The 17,118-nt window shown below is 55.2% G+C and overlaps 1 protein-coding gene across 1 annotated transcript in view; it reads left to right on the forward strand.

The window, feature by feature from the left end:
• JPH3 (junctophilin 3) overlaps positions 1-17,118 on the forward strand; it is a 44,892-nt gene that overhangs the window by 24,305 nt on the left and 3,469 nt on the right. The window contains exons 3-4 of the mRNA XM_009090776.4: positions 4,701-4,825; positions 10,246-11,165. Coding sequence (XP_009089024.3) covers positions 4,701-4,825; positions 10,246-11,165 — 1,045 coding nt within the window. The remainder of the gene's footprint in view (positions 1-4,700; positions 4,826-10,245; positions 11,166-17,118) is intronic.

Consider the following 17,118-nt stretch of genomic DNA (forward strand, 5'->3'; position numbering starts at 1 on the left):
ACAGAGCTCCCTTTGACCCCAAGCATGAGTTTGCTCAGTGTCTGCTGCCTAGTTTTTATTGGAATGTATTTTCTGTACTAAACACTGGGAAAATAGGAATCAAGGGGGCAAATCCCTCCCCTGGATGGATTCAAACAGCGAATGGAGAGGGACTCACCAGTGATCCAGGTTTCTCATGGCTCCAGGTGCCATCCTGGCAGTTCCAGGTGTCACATTCTCAGATCTGAAACCTTTCTGGGCTTCTGCAAACTCACTCTAATTTCCAGCCTAATTTTAAAGCACTTTGTCCCACTTGTTCTTCTGCCAAAGCATTCCTGGAACCAAAGGTCCTCTCAAGCCTCACCTGGTTTGAATTTTGCTTCCTTCCTTCCTGAATCCCTGAGGGTTTTGCTGGGAGTTCACCCCTTTTTGGCTAAACCAGCCCCCAGCAGTGGCTTTGCAGCAGAACCCTTGGATCCACTCCTTGCTCACTCCAAGCCAGCCTGGAGTCCCTGTTGGAATTCCTAAAAAGCCAAGTTCTTCCTTGCAAATCAGTTGATTCCAGCTTCTTATAGATTAGCTGGAGCTGATAAACTTGGCATTAGGAAGCAGGCCCAGGTATTATCCCTTCCCCTCTCAGTTCTGGCCAAATCACAGGAGATCTGCAAAGATTTCTGGGAATCTGGTTGGTTGGGATTTTTCCCTGCCTCCTGCCAGCTCCCCTTGCCAGTTTGACCACTTGCCCGCTCATCCTCCGAGAAGAGTGAGTCAGCTTGGCAAAAAATTAATAAATGAAATGTTCCAGGCCAGCCCCAGCAAGGAGTCTCTGCCCTCAGACCCAAAACGGGGGCTCAAAAGCCACAACCCATCCTGGTCTTCCCCCCTCTGGCTCTTCCCAATCCCAATCTTGGCCTGAACACCCTCCCCCAGCTCAGCTTGGATGGTGAAGCGCACTAAAATCCTGGAACCATGGAATGGTTTGGTTGGAAGGAGCTTAAAGCCCATCCCATTCCCCCCCTGCCACGGGCAGGGACACCTTCTACTATCCCAGGCTCCTGGATTCATCCCAGCTGGAGGAGGAGGCTGGGGATGCTCAGAGGTGGGAGGAATTAAGCAGCTCCTCTTGCATCACTCTTGCCTCCATCCCCTCATGAGCCCACAGGAACAGGATGATCTTTAAGGTCCCTTCCAACCCAAACCATCCCATAATTTTGTTTTATGGGGAAGGCCCCAGCCTTATTTTCACCGTGGTCTCCAGTTTGGTGTCTCCATCCCGGAAAAAATTTATGGCAGCACTTAGGGAAGGAGGAGCAGAGTGATGAGATCAGGCCCTGTCCATGTGTCAGGGAGGAAAAAATCCCACTTTTCCAGGGAAATAAACTCCAGGCAATTAAGTGGGAATTAAGATTTAGTACACGCCACGAGCAGCAGGCGTGGAGAAAGGAGACAGCTGGCAAATTTAGGATGTGACAAAGTCATGCGAGCACTAACTGGATTACTGGCATTTATTTGGGAATACTTATGGATTTTATTATGCAACGTATGGATCTCCATAATTCTGCTTTTCACTCCTGCCAGCGTCTCAGGGAGCTTTACAAACAATTAATCAGCAGCACTCTGGGGAATCCAGTGTGTCCCCTCTGCTCCAGGGAATCCAGTGTGTCCCTCTGTTCTGGGGAATCCAGTGTGTCCCCTCTGCTCTAGGGAATCCAGTGTGTCCCCTCTGTTCTAGGGAATCCAGTGTGTCCCCTCTGTTCCAGGGAATCCAGTGTGTCCCTCTGTTCTGGGGAATCCAGTGTGTCCCCTCTGTTCAAGGGAATCCAGTGTGTCCCCTCTGTTCCAGGGAATCCAGTGTGTCCCCTCTTCTCTGGGGAATCCAGTGTGTCCCCTCTGCTCCAGGGGAATCCAGTGTGTCCCCTCTGCTCCTGGGGAATCCAGTGTGTCCCTCTGTTCTGGGGAATCCAGTGTGTCCCCTCTGTTCCAGGGAATCCAGTGTGTCCCATGTCCTCTGGGGAATCCAGTGTGTCCCTTCTGTTCCAGGGAATCCAGTGTGTCCCTCTGTTCAAGGGAATCCAGTGTGTCCCCTCTGTTCTGGGGAATCCAGTGTGTCCCATGTCCTCTGGGGAATCCAGTGTGTCCCCTCTGTTCCAGGGAATCCAGTGGATTCCATCCCTCCCCGGGTGTATTTTGGATCAGAGGTGGCTTCATTGATGGCATTGATTTTCTGAGCCAAATCTCCAAGTTTTCATTTTCTAAATTCCCTGCACTTCCTGGGCCAGTCCTGGGAGTCTGTGGGGATGAGCAGATCCAGAAGTCTTTGGAGTGAGTTTTCCAGGGATTGAAATCCATCCATCCCCCCGATTGGGGGGTGATTTTAATCCATCTAGGTTGGACATCAGCAGGAATTTCTTCCTGGAAGTGGTGGCCAGGCACTGGAACTGCCCAGGGAGGGTTGGAGTGCCCATCTCTGGAGGTGTCCCAGGAATTCCTGGAGGTGGCACTCAGTGCTCCGGGCTGGGGACAAGGTGGTGATCAGCCACAGGCTGGATTTGGTGACTCTGGAGCTCTCCTCCACCCTCAGTGATCCCGTGACTCCATCAAGGGGGTGCTGAGTGCCACAGGGAGGAGCAGAACCTGGGCCATCCCAGAAGCCCAGCCTAGGGTGGTGGCTCCGTTTGGGCTCCTCCAGCTCTGCCACCACCCCCGTGTGCCCCAGCCTGTGGAATGGCACACGCTGCTGCCCCAGCCTCCTTCCCTGGCAGGCAGAGAGGGCTGAGCGGCTCCAGGCGCCTCTCCAGGGAGGAGCAGAGTGTAATCCCGGCTGCTGAGCGCGGGCCAGGCACTCACAGACGCTGTTAATCCTCAGCTGGGCCAGCAGGGACCTGGGGAAGTGCTGCAGAGAGGCAGGGACAGCCCCAGCCCGGGCAGCTCCCAGGCCAGAGGATAAATGGATGGAGGAGTTTCAAATCCATGTCCCTGAGAAGCTCCATGCCAGAGGTTTAAAGAGCTCAGAGAGCAGAATCTGAATTTTAACCTCCTGGTGGCTGCCATGGTTTAATGCACAGGTTTGATGTCCCAGTGTTTCCCAGAGAGCATGCTGGTGCCAAAAATGTGGCTGGAAAGAGACCTGGAGAAGGACTTTGACAGGGCATGGAGGGACAGGACAAAGGGGAATGGTTTGAAGCTGAAAAAGGGTGGATTTAGATGGGATAGTGGGAAGAAATTCCCAATATCTGTGAGGGTGGTGAGGCCTTGGCACAGGTGCCCAGAGAAGCTGTGGCTGCCCCTGGATCCCTGGAAGTGCCCAAGGCCAGGTTGGAATGGTCTGGACTAGTGGAAGCTCTCCCTGCCCCCTGTCCAGGAATGAGATGGATTTTAATTTTCCAACCCAAACCATTCCATGATTCCATGAAAAATGGGAGCAGTCTGCACCTCCCCTCCCAGCAGTTTGCTGGAGCTCCTCCTTGGGGCATTCCTGCTCCTCCTAAAACAGCAGGGTTGGGATACCTGACAGGGAATGGGCTGTGACACCTTTGTCCCCTCCTCTGACCCCACCTGAGCTCTGGCAGGGAGAGCACTGAGTAAAAACCCATTAAAACCCAATTTTTGGGTGAACAATCACAGAGAACCCTCAGGACCTGCAGCAGCATCACCACAGCCCCTCCACCACCTCCAATAACTCTGGAAAACAGCTCGGATTCACTTCCAGGGCTACTCCAAAGCAGCCAATGTCTGGGAATAAAGCATTTATTAGAGCAAAGAGACCTGAGAAGTGTCAGGAGCGAACACAGGTGACAGCACAGCCACACTCACACTCTGTTCCCCAGCCCTGGAGATGCTTCCAACCAAAGCAGGCACATTCCTGGCCCTGTTTTCCATTTTTAGGAGCCTGTCAGAAATGGCACTCCCTCTCCACGCAGATGTCGAGAAATTAGAGGGAATTCAGAGAGAGGCAGAAAAAAATGATTAAAGGAGATGGAGGGCCTGATTTTGGAGGGAAAAGAAATCAGTGGAGTTATTTATAACCCTGCCTGCACCGGGGTGGAAGCAGGAATTTTTGAAAGTGCCTGGATAGCTCGGATAAGGGGAAAAGGGGGAAAAGCAACCTCCGGAGGATGCTCTCAGAGAAGCTGTAAATCCTGAGTGATGGGATGAAATGCCAGCCAAAAAAAGCCTTTGGGGAATCATCAGTGAGTGCAGGGGACAGTTGTTGATCCAGAGGGAAAAAGTGCCCTGATCAAAATGTGTGAAGGGATGGTGGAGGCGGCTCCAGAGCCGAACCCACTGCTCCTACCTCTGCTCCCAGTATTTATTTACATCCAGCATTTTACGCAAAACGTGGGGGTGGGCGTGGAAATGTTCTTCTTTCTTTTTTTTTCATCCCCCAAAAACCAGGTTTGGTTAAAAAAACAACCAAACCAGCTTTAAATTCAACCCTGGAGGCTCGTGGGAGATGCATGGAGAGGCTGCTGGGACAGGGTGGGAAATGGGATGGAAGGACCCTGGGGGAACAAATCTGAATTTCCTGGGTGATTTCCAGGCTGAGGAGCAGCTCGTGAAGGTGTTGGAAAATCCCCCATTCCCCAGCCAGCCCCAAGCTCTGCTGGCAGCTCCTCCCTCACAGCCAAAGGGTTTTGGAGGAATCTGTGGGGGAAATGTGGGGTTTCCTGTGGCAGGGAGGAGCTGCCTAACGGGGTGCTGGTGTCTCTGTTGCCTTGCAGGACCTCTCACTCCAGGGCCAAGGCGGAGGCGGCCGTGACGGCGGCGCAGAAAGCGCAGGAGGAAGCGCGGATCGCCAGGATCACTGCCAAAGAGTTCTCACCTTCCTTCCAGCACAGGGAGAACGGTCAGTCCCTGCCAGGCCCTGCCCTCGCAGCCCTGAACACACCCCACACCCCCAGACTGCCCTGGCTGGAGGCTCAACCTGTGCCTGCAGCTCCCCATCCCCACCAGAGCTTCTTCCAGAGGGGAAAAGCTCTGTGGAACGCCAGGTTTTGGGAGATTTAGGGCAGGGCTGTCAATATCCAGCAGTTCCACCTTGTTCAGTACTGTTTTCCTGGTGTTTCCTCTTTCTGCCCAAGTTTTTAGTTCAAAGCCCTTGGTGGTCGCAAAGAAAAAGCCCAACAAGGGCTCTGGATGCAAACACAGATGATCCCAGAGGTCACCACTGACTTTACAGCCATGGCTTGTGCAGTTCCTGACTGCTTTGGAAAGTTTGGACCCAGTGGGACCTGACCATTCCCTTGGCCATGCAAATCAGTCACTGGGAAAATCCACATTTGATCGACCTCCCTCCCTCCCTCCCTCCCTCCCTCCCTCCCTCCCTCCCTCCCTCCCTCCCTCCCTCCCTCCCTCCCTCCCTCCCTCCCTCTCCCTCCCTCCCTCCCTCCCTCCCTCCCTCCCTCCCCTCCCTCCCTCCCTCCCTCCCTCCCTCCCTCCCTCCCTCCCTCCCTCCCGTCCCTCCCTCCCTCCCTCCCTCCCTCCCTCCCTCCCTCCCTCCCTCCCTCCCTCGCCCTCCCTCCCTCCCTCCCTCGCCTCCCTCCTCCTCCCTCCCTCCCTCCCTCCCTCCCTCCCGTCGCCTCCCTCCCTCCCTCCCTCCCTCCCTCCCTCCCTGTCCTCCCTCCCTTCCCTCCCTTCCTCCCTTCCTTCCTCCTCTTCCTTCCCTTCCTCCCCTTCCTTCCTCCCTTTCCTTCTTCCTTCCTTCCCCTTCCTTCCCGCGTCCTTCCTTCCTTCCCTTCCTTCCTTCCTTCCTTCCTTCCTTCCTTCCTTCCTTCTCCTTCCTTCCTGTTCCTCTTCCTTCCTTCCTTCCTCGGTTCCTATCCTTCCTTCCTTCCTTCCTTCCTTCCTGTCCTTCCTTCCTTCCGTTCCTTCCCTTCCTGTCCTTCCTTCCTTCCTGTTCCTTCCTTCCTTCCTCACGTCCTGTTCCTTGCCTCGCTTCCTGTCCTTCCGTTCCCGGTGTCCTTCCTTCCTTCCTTCCTTCCTTCCTGTCCTTCCTCCTTCCTTCCTTCCATTCCCAAGTCCATCCCTCCTTCCATCCCTCCATCCCTCCATCCCTCCATCCCTCCATCCCTCCATCCCTCCATCCTTCCCTCCATCATTTGCACCATTCCTTGTTGATTTATTCACATTTTTGCTCACCAAAGGCTTGGGGAGGATGGAGACCAAGTGGAGCCGGGGTCGGGCCGGGGTCTGCAGCTGACTGGGAGTGGGACGCTCCAAGTCCCCCCAGCAATAATTAACATAATAATTAATGTGTGGCTGGGTTTATGGAGAAGCTTTTCAGCCCCGAGCCCTCCTCGGGAGGCGGCTGTCATTGTTCTCCCCCTCCCAGCTCAGCGAGGATTACTCACTCGCTTTAATTGCTCCAGGGACTGCTGCGGTGACTCAGGGCTGCTCCCGAGCTCGGGGACAAGGGACCATCGGCTCTGCTGGCCCAGCCCAGCCCGGTGCTCGCCTCACCGGGCTGCGGGGGCGGCCGGGGGCATCCCATGGCTCATCTCTGGGGGCTGCAGCAGCCTGAGCCAGCGCGCATCCCCAGGCAGGGCCGGTCCGAGCATCACCTGCATCCCCCGCATCTCCCGGCTGCGGGAGGAGGCTCAGCCCGCTCCAAACCCGCCCATCCCTCCTGCCCAGCCCCATCTGTACACGGCAGATCTGAGCTTTCTCGCAGGGCTGCGTGCTCCCAGGGGCTTCTCCAGCCCTGAGTTGTTCCTCATCTCCATTTCCTCCTGCCAGGAGACTTTGCTGGTTTAAATCACCTCTTGGAAAGATATTTTAGGTAATACATTTTTTACTAGCTCCTGGACGGGGCCGTGGCGCTTCACTCGAGCTGGGGTTTGTGTGGTTTGCGCTCTGTCTGGGGGGTTGAGTGAGCCACGGGAGGGGAGGGCAGGGAAGGAAGGCGGTTCGACTTAGAGCGCAGTAAAAAACAAACACAGCATCCCAGGTGCAGCGGGAGCTCTGGCAGCGCCCGCGGAGCCGCTCGGGCAGGTGATGGGTACGAGTAGCTGTGTGACCCACAAAGCCATCACCTCGGGCTGGGGACAGCCGGGACGGGGATTGGGGGGACTGCCACCACCCTGCCAGCATTGCAGGGGCTCTGCGTGCCCACCCTACCCAGGATCGTGGGTGCTGGGTGTGCCCTCATTATTCAGAATTATGGGAGCTGGATGTGCTCTCCATATTCAGAATTACGGGAGCTGGATGTGCCCCCCTTTCACAGGATTGTGAGTGCTCTAAACGCCCTTCCTTGCACAGCATCCTGGGTGTTGGATGTGCCCCTCTTATACAGAACTGTGGGTGCTGGCTGTGCCCCCCACATTCAGAATTGTGGGGGATGGAGTCTCCCTTTCACGGGATTGTGGGTGCTGGATTTGTCACACTTGTACAGGATTTTGGGAGCTGGATGTGCTCCTCATATTCAGAATTGTTGGTTCTGGACATGTCCTCCTCGTTCAGGACCCTGGGTGCTGGCTGTGCTCACTTGCAGGGTGCTGCAGGTCCCCAGTGCCACCCACGGCAAGCTGTGGTGGGTGCTGAGTGCCACCCACCCCCTGGGTGCTGGCTGTGCTCCCTCTCCACGGGATGCTGGGTGCTGGATATGTTCCTGGCAGGGAGGTGGGTGTGGGTACCACCCACCTGGCACAGCAAGTGCCAGGGGCGCTGGTTGCCCCCTCAGAGGGGTTTGTGGGTGCTGTGGGACACCACAGAGAGGTCTGTGCCCACCTCAGCATCAGCCCTTGGCACCCCATGGCAGCTGCAGCTCCTGGAAGGTAAAAACAAAACTATGCCTGTTTGGTATCCTACAATGCCCTCTTGCCCACGGTTCCCATGCCCGTCAGCCATGGGCATCTCCAGGTGCCCACAACCCCAAATCCTGCACACAGCAGGATCACTCAGGCTTGGGTGGTTCTGCAGAACCGAGTCCCTTCCCTGGAGACAGCAGCACACAGAGCCAACGGCTCCCAAATCCCAAACGTGGCTCCTCAGCTTTGGCTTTGAAGCCTCAGAGGCTGGGCTCGGCTGCCTCCGTCCCGCTGCAAATCCACATTCGGTGCTCTGCATCTTCCTTCGCTCTCACAGCCCTTCTTCCAGGAACATCACGTGCCCCGGGGCTAATTTTAGCTCCGGATAATTGTTGCACATCCTCGGGTGCCGAAAGGGTCCCGGTGCATCTGCGGAGTTCCTGCACAAGGAAACGCCTCCATCCCTGCAGGCTGCGGGGCCGGGGGGTAGCAGTGCCCCAGCTGTGCTCCAGCTGTGCTCCAGCACCCCCGGTCCTGCTCCTCCCACAGCCCCAGCCCTCGGGGATTAACCCAGGAAAGGCAGAGCCCCCTGAGGATTGGGGCTGGGGAAGGTTTGGGATGAGGGGGATTCGATGCCATCTCCCTGGTATGGCTGTGGGGAGCATCTCTGGGGTTTCTTGTCCCCTCTCTGGGGCTATGGGAACAGCAGCAGTGGGTGTAGCCAGGCTGTGGCTGGTTGTGGGACTGGACATCAGCTCTGGAGGCCTTGGAGATGGTGGGAAGCTTGCAAATCCCTGGAACTCTAGCAAAATTCCTGAACTGGGGAAGATAAAGCCCAAAACATTGGGTGAGCCTGTCCCCGCAGGTGGCTTTCCAGCTTTCTCCCATGAAATCCTTTATTCCCTCTGTGCCTCAGCTTCCCATTTGGGATCTTGGAAGGTGGCTAGGACAGGAATGACTGGAAAACAGCCCCAAAAAATCTTGTCCTTTATCCCAGAGACAGATACTCTGCAGGAAAACAGGGGTGAGCTCCACCTTTCTCCTTCTCAGTAATTTCCCACCAATACCAGCACTTTTCAGGGGCCCTGGATAAACCCCAGAAGGTTCAGTGTCCCACATAAAAACAGGGGGAAAATGAAGGCTGGACTATGTGAGTATCATCCCAAAATCTCAAGTCATTAGGAGACCATTCCCCATAAATTGCTGGGGTAGATTTCCAAGCAATTTTTTCACCATTTCCCTCCATGCCAGTGCTCCGATGGGGACTCCAGCATTCCCTGTGTGTATCCCAACCCTGGAAGGGGTGAAGGCACATCCCAGCAGCTCCCCAAAAAGATTCAAGAGAGAAAATTGCCCAGCAGAAGTGGAGAGACCCGAGCAGGCGCTGCTGAGCGTTCATTTTTAAACGATGGCATGAAAATTGAGCTCTCCCTTTTCAAGACTCGTTTCTTGTCTCACCATAGCAATCACAATTAGATGCATTTCAGGGGCATTAGGCACTTAATATATTTATCAAATTATTCACCTAATTTAGTATGGCTTTAGCTGGGAATGACTGGAGAGGGGAAAAGGAGAATTAACCACTATTAGCTCGCTTGAAATCGTTTGGTGTTTCATCAGTGATGAACACGTTGGAGGATTTTGTTCCGTGTTTCTCCAGCAGCAGAAGACATTTGGCCATTCCTGAGGTGCCCATCCCCAGGGTGACCCTGTCTGGGAAGTCTCTGAGCTGAAGGAATTAGGAGCCTCCAGTGGGATGAGGAGGATGGGGGGTGCTGGCCTCAGGTGGCCCTGAACAACCAGCCCTGTCCTTCCAGCCCATCCTGGGGCTGAGCAGGGAAATCTCCATGTCCTGCTGGGCTGTGTGGGGCAGGAAAGCTCTCGGATGTGAGGTTTGTGGGTTTTTTCTTGCACACCTGCCCAGATGTGGCTGTTTCCCTCCTGCACCTGGCAGATGAAAACTGAGGTGGTTCTCATCCAGGAGGGGGGCTAGAGCCATTTGTGTGGGGTGATCCCAGTGACACCCAGGGTGATCCTGGTGACACCCAGCACACCCAGGGTGATCCCAGTGGCACCCAGCACACCCAGGGTGGTCCCAGTGCCACCCAGCACACACAAATACAGAGCACGGGCTGTGCCACCAGCCACATCACAGATTTCCCTTCCCACATTTCCAGACTGGGAACTGATAGGAAATGTGGTCAGATGGATCCCAAAAAAACATCAGAACCTCTTCCCAGCAGCTCTGCATTGCTGGTGGCTTCTCCACATCTCTGGTGTTGGAAAACCATTCCCATGCTAGCCACAGTTTTGCAGGGTGGGGCTCAGGGCAGCTTTGGTGTCACACCAGGGCTGCCAGCAGCTGTGACACTACTGTCCCAATTCCATGCCGCTCCTCCCCACCACCCAACCCTCTGCTCCCCGTTCTGTGCCACGAAAAACCCTCGGGGCATCCACGCGCCAGAAATAATCCTGTTGCCTTCCCTTCTCCCTTCTCTCCTCTCCACGACCGTCCCCGAAGGGCTCGAATGCCAGCGGCCGAAGCGGCAGAACTCGAGCGATGACATCGAGGTCCTCTCCACCGGGACGCCCCTGCAGCAAGAGAGCCCCGAGCTGTACCGCAAAGGCACCACCCCGTCCGACCTGACCCCCGAGGACAGCCCGCTGCAGAGCTTCCCCGCCAGCCCCTGCTCCACGCCGCCCCTCGGCTCCTCCTGCAGGAACAAGAGTGCCCATTTCTCCAGGCAGGTCTCGGTGGACGAAGAGAGGGGCGGCGAGATCCAGATGTTGCTGGAGGGGCGGGGCGGGGATTACCTGCGCCCCAACAGCTGGAGCGAAGAGAAGGTGGGCGGGAGCCGCGCCGGGAGGAGTGGGACGATGCGCAGCGGGCAGCTGGGCTCCACCGCTGGCCCCGAAGACTACAGAGGTCGGAGCGGGGGACACAAACATTCGGCCTCCAACCACAAGCCGAGAGAGAGGTGGACAGATTCCCCAGCCACGGTTTCATGGACTTCCCACCACAGGTCCCACAACCACAGCTCAGGGAGCTCCAAGCTGCTTGAGCTGGACGAGGAGAAGATGAGCAATTACGAGATGGAGATGAAGCCCCTCATGAGGATGGATTCTTATATGCAAGAGATTCACACCCAAAAAAGACACTACAGCAAAGGGGGAGGCTGCAGGAGCATGGCTGATGAGCACCGCGGGGAAGAGCGGGGCTTCGGGGTTCAGAGACTGAGGTCTAAGTCCCAGAACAAAGAGAATTTCAGGCCAGCTTCCTCTGCCGAGCCCACAGTGCAGAAACTGGAAAACCTGAGATTCGGGGACAAAGCTGAACCTCGGCTACTGAGGTGGGACTTAACCTTCTCCCCGCCACAGAAATCTTTACCTGTTGCACTAGAATCTGAAGAGGACAGTGGGGATGCGCTCAAATCCAGTACGGTGAGTGAGGGCACTGGGTATGCAATTCTGGCCTGAAAGCCTCGGGCTGTTGTGGGGCTGAGTGGAGCAGGATGGGAGGGAAATGCGGAAAATGTGAATTATCGTGAGTTTGTGCCTTGTATCCCCTCTCCTCTCTTCTCTCACCCTGCTGGACATTGGTGTGGGTGTTGCCTGCAGACTGTGCTGGGAGCAGCAGGGTTTTCTCTAGAGGATGGAGTTTTGCAGCCCAGCCCCTGGGCCAGCAATAAAAATGCATTATTGCTGGGAATTTGGTGGGAAAGCTGCAGGAGCAGCCAAGGCATTGGTGATGCTTCCTTGGGTTATGGTTATGGCCACAGAGCTTCCTGCTGCTCCAGGACAGCTCCTTGTGAGACACCCTACCCTTGACTCCTCATTTTGGGGGAGATAAGGACACTTTGGGCATGAAGTGGCTGCTGGGAAGGTGTTCAGGAGAGAAGACAGAGTGATCTTAAAAGCTGCTGCAAAGTGGAAGGGAATAATCTGTTCTCCACGAACAGAATTAATGGGCTTAAAGTCAAGGAGGGTGAGCCATTAACCAAGGCTAATGAGGTGAGGGCTGTAATGAACTGCCTGGGAGGGGATGGTCTAAGGTTGGACATCACCAGCTCAGACTGGACCTGGACAGAGCTGAACCTCCTCAGGAGAAGGCTGAGCTGGGTGGGTTTTAGGGTTTTGGCAGTCTTGTGTTTTGAGGATTCCTGGATTTCGCATTAGAAGTTTCCTCATTTGTTGTTCCCATTGGTTGGCATTGACAGGAGAGGTGATGGGGTCTGCTGGGAGCACTGGGGAAGCCAACAGTGCCCCAAACTGTCCCTTATTGAGTCAGTGCCAAATACAGGGCAGGGCTGGAGGTGTCCCATGAGGACGCTCCAGACCTACCCAGGAGAAATGGAAAACCTGTCATGCTCAGGAGGTGACATTTCAACAGGAAGAAGCTAAATCTCCCTGTCAGGGGAGCACAGGACGGTGCCTGGTCACGAAACTGAAATTAATTTGTCAGTCAGGCTGAAAATTCAGGCAAGAGGCATCAAGGTGTGTGAGGTGTGGTGACATTTGCCATGGCTGCAGTGTCCCTGCTCCTCCAGCACCCACCAGCAGAGCCAAGGTGCAGAAAGAAGAGGGAGCAGCCTGGGATGCAGGAAGGATGGATCTGCCCCAGCTGGAGCTGTGGATAAATCCCCCCAGAACAGCCTGGCAGGAAGGATGGATCTGCCCCAGCTCTCCTGCTGATAAATCTCCCCCAGCAGCCCTGGAGCTCTCTGCCTCCCCATCCCTGGGCTCAGGCTCAGCAGATCCCACCCAGCACCGTGGGGGAACTGAGCACAGGGGCTCCACATCCTGCAGCCCTGGAAAACCAGAGCCATGCAGGCTATCCTTGCCTGCCTGGGAAGCACTGGAGACATGACAGGCAGCATTAGGAACCTGACAGGCTCCCAGAGGGGAAGAGCAGCAGCAGCAATAATTGCACAGACACAGCCCTGGCAAGGCTGTGGGATGCGCAGATGTTCCAGCACCTCTGACAACACAACCTGGGAGACACAGGGCCCCCAGGAGGGATGAAACCACTGTTTCTCCTCACTGAGAGCCACGTGATTTTGGGCACAAGCAGCCCTGAGCTGTGTCCCCACCCAGCCCATCAGATGTGCAGATGTGCTCCCACCTTGGAGCTGTCACAATAAACCTCTCTCCACATGGCTGGAGGCAAACTGCCACCAAGACATTCCTGGCCATTCCCAGCGAGTCCTGGCCACTAAGGAAGGGCCCAGCTTGCGTGGAGAAGTGCATGGAAAAGCCATTAGGATGCACATCCTACTTTGGAAGTGCTGGAGCTGTGGAGCAGCATGTTCAGTTTTCTCACATTCATAACCGAGGGTGGAACAGATGGCGAAGGTTTGGGAGGAAGCTAATGTAATACAGAGGAAGAGATAATATGTGGATTTAAATAACCCACAATGCCAGCAACAATTTGTTCTAGCAGGAATTGCACGGTGCTAGCAGGGTTTTGTTCCAGTGGCCTGGCAGAGAGGGGGTGGCTGGACAGGAGCAGGGGAAGATGCAGGGGAGAAACGGGAGGTGCAGGATCTGTGCTCCAACCTCCTGCCCAAACCTGTGACCTCACCTGCCATCAGAAGCATTTCAGACTTCAGGGAGTGGTGAATCCCTGAGGAGGAGGAGGGGAAGGCTGAGGGGGAAGGATTTATCCCACAGACCCCACATCCATCCCCACGCAGCACAGGACACTCACACACTGAATCCTGCAACCCCCCCTGCATCCTGCTCCAGCTCCACATCCCCCCACAGCAAATCAAGGCTCCCCAGTCCCCCCAAAAGCCCAATTCCCCACACTGGCCTGAAATCCCCCTTCCCTGGGGCCTGGCAGGGCAAGGCAGTGTGGACAGGTGTGTGAGAGCCCACACTGCTCCAGCCTCTCTCCTGGGTGCCACCAGTGCCAGGTCCCTCAAAAGGAGGGGCTCCAAGGGCAGCTCCCAGCTCCCTCCAGCTGGGCTCCCAGGGAAAGGAGCTGCCATGAGCAGGAGAGATGCTTGGAGCTGAGCATGGCTATTTTTGCCCTACCTGAGGTATCCCTGAGCAGAAGCGAGGTCACCCTCACAGCTTAGCTTGTTTTAAAAATAATCTGCCCTAAACCAGCTCTGCACAAGCCATCCATGAGCCCAGGGCTTGGCTCTTTGCTGGAGTGGCAGCTCCAGCTTCCAGAGGCAGCACACCTCTGGCAGTGCTGGAACAGGCTGGGGGTGCAGGTTTCACAAAAACACACCCCAAAAAAATCACTGCTCCTGATTCCTGTCTGAAAAACAAGCTGGGAGCCATGGGGCCTTGAATCCAAGCTTTTCCAAAGCTGCACAGGCAGGGATGCAGACTCCACAGAGGAGTCTGTAGGAGTTGTAGGAACTTTATTCTCCTCTGTCACTTTTCCCCAGTCCTTTAAAAGAAGCTCCCAGAACCACCCCCCTTTGTTGGCACTGCACATCAGGAATTGAAAAATCTTCTCATAAAGGTCATTTCTTGAGGCCATGGCTCAGTAACATCGATGAAATTCAGCACTGCTTGGTGCTGGCTCTCAGGGGATTTGGGGGTTTTGGGGTCACTGAGCCACACAAATGCTTTAAAATGACATTTAAGGCCACCTGATCTCTCTGTGCCTCAGTGGGCACTGACCCCAGCACCCAGAAGACAAACTCAGAGCAATTGTCAGCATTGGGGCAGAGGAAAACGGGAGCCAACGCACCAGGACTGGTGCCGGTGTTGTGGGATTAAGGGATTTATGGGAATGTCCCCATCCTTCCCAGCTTTAAAGGCCCATGAGGCACAAAGCCTGGGCCTGGATGCTTCACAGGTTCCTGGAGCCTTTGAAGAGAACTAAAACGGGAAAGGGAAAAAGGAATTGTTGAGAGACTGGCTAGGGAAAGGAGCTTTCTAAAACGTCAGCGAGCATTTTATCCACAAACCACAGCCCGTGGCAGGGCTGGGGAGGAAGAGAAGGCAGCAGATCTCCTTCCCTGCAGGTGCTGCACATCTGCCGCTTCTGGAAGGGAGGAGAAGTGCTTTGGGCACTGAGCAGCTCAGCGGGAAGGGCTGGGCTCAGGCACCGCCTGATCCATCACCCCGTCCCCATTCAGCAGCGGCGACCCCCAGCTCTCCCAGAGCCTTCAGGGACCGCCCTGCTCTGCCTGAGGGCACCGGGGTCGTGAGGGGGCTGCAGGCCCCGGCCCTTCGATACTGGGGGCGTGAGGGGGCTCCAAGCCCGGCCCTTCGATACTGGGGCCGTGAGGGTGCTCCAAGCCCGGCCCTTCGATACTGGGGCCGTGAGGGTGCTCCAAGCCCGGCCCTTCGATACTGGGGCCGTGAGGGGGCTCCAGGCCCGGCCCTTCGATACTGGGGCCGTGAGGGGGCTCCAGGTCCGGCCCTTCACGGTGCCTTGTCCCACCGCACCCCAGGGACGTGAGGGCAGCAGCCCAAAGCCAGCCGTGACTGTTCCCCTCTGCGTCACACAGAGCAAATCCCAGACCAAAGGCAAAAAATTCCCGGGGAAGGAACAGCAGCAGAGGCTCTGAAGGCATTTCCCGACTGAGCGTTCTCCGAGAGCCCCTCGTACCCCCGCGGGGGTGGCGGGGAGGGATCCCGGCAGCCTCTCCCTCCTTCCCTCCCTCCCTCCCTCCCTCCTCCGGCAGCGAGCGGCTGAGGGGCGGATTTGCCAGCAGATATTGCAGGCAGGTTTCGCTGTCGCTGGGGGAAGGCAGGAGCACGCAGCCAATCTGCGGGGAGCTGCCGGAGCCGGGGCGGCGGGCACGGGGCTCGGCACAGCCTCCCCCGGCACGGCAGCGGCACCTCCCCGCTGGATCTCCCCTTGCTGTTGCAATAGGGCACGAAATAAACGACACTCACACGCTGAGATGTCCAAGGCGAAAAATGCACGTTTACTTCCCGACTTCCCGTAATTATAGAATTCCGAAAGTGTTTATGGATTGGAGGATGAAATTGCTACCTCTCCAACCACACTGGTCAAACCAACAGTGCATCAATTCTCTCTTCCTCCAGAAAGGAATGCAAAACAATCATTATTTACATGAAAAGTGGGTGAGAAACTCCATTACAAAAATGTAAACACCAGAAGGCTTAGAAGAACTTTAGAGGAACAGGGCAGCACACTTGCCAGAGCTGCCAGGTTATTCCTGAAGGGATTCATCCCAGGTGGAGATGAATTTCCCTTCCTTTTTTAGGCACCTTTAGCCCTAAAGGTCATAAAATGAGTTAGAAATAAAACCTGGGTGTTTTCTCCACCCCAGCCTGTGAAGCTTCCCCGTGAATGGAGGTGTTCCTATTTGGGAACCTGGGGACTTGTTGGCGTTAACCTCCCTGGGATTAAACCCTGTGATTTATCCCTGTGGCCTCCCAGCTTCAGGTTTTCCCATTTATTTCTTTCCCCATCAGGAGCCATCCCCAGGTTTCCCAACACAATCATCCCTGGGTTTTCCTAATTCCTCCCATCTCAAGCAACCAGGTTCACCTCAATCCCAGCTGGCAGCTGAGTGCCCAGACAAACAGAAGCCATCACTTCATGGCAATAAAGAGGAAGAGGAGTCCTGCTGCCATCACAGCTCTGGAATGAGGCAGGGCTGAGCGTTGCTGCAGGGGTTGTCTCTTCTTAAGACAAATAATAATCACAAACTGTTCCTCCTCTAATCCCTTTCGTGTTCAGACAACCCGAGGTAAATAATCTTCAGAGAGAAATGGGATGTTCAACTCGACAGGGTCCTTTGCAAAGTCTTTTCATCTCCAGGGCCTTTGATGTACCCAAGAGCACCTTCCTGGCTCTGCTCCTGTCATCTGGATATGGGGGTTGAGCCCAATTCCATCTCTTAGCTTGGAAAATCTGGGGCCAAACACCAGCTTTTGACTGCGTTAGAAACAAATTTTGATTGCTGTTTTTAGAATAGAAATCTTAAAATGAGAGCTTCAAACAGACATAAACAAAGACTGAGCACCTGGAAGATGGGGATTGAACCAGGGGTGACAAATCAGTTCTTTAAGAGGCTAAAGGATCTCTAAGAAGATAACATCTCATTCTTCTAGCCTTCTTTTCCCTAGAAGCAGGTTTTTCCATCCCACCCAACTCACTTTCACTCACGCAAGCACTTTTAGCATCTCCTGGGCCCCTTCCTGGAGCCACGGGAGCTGCTGCAATCTGCTGGAGAAAGCCAAGTGGCTCCCTGATGTTTCCTTTGCTAAATGCTCCTTAACCATTTCACAGAGCCTGTTCCTGGCAATGATGTGACAATTCAGCACAAATGTCACCGAGCTGCTAAGTTTGCAGCCCTTTCTGCAGTGCTGAGGCTGGAAAATGGTGCATATCTATATTTTTCTTTTTCTTTTTTTTGCTGATCCAAGTCCTTAGTAATTACATTTAATAGAT

The sequence above is a fragment of the Serinus canaria genome, chromosome 11 (assembly GCF_022539315.1).
Source record: "Serinus canaria isolate serCan28SL12 chromosome 11, serCan2020, whole genome shotgun sequence".
Taxonomy (NCBI): Eukaryota; Metazoa; Chordata; class Aves; order Passeriformes; family Fringillidae; genus Serinus; species Serinus canaria.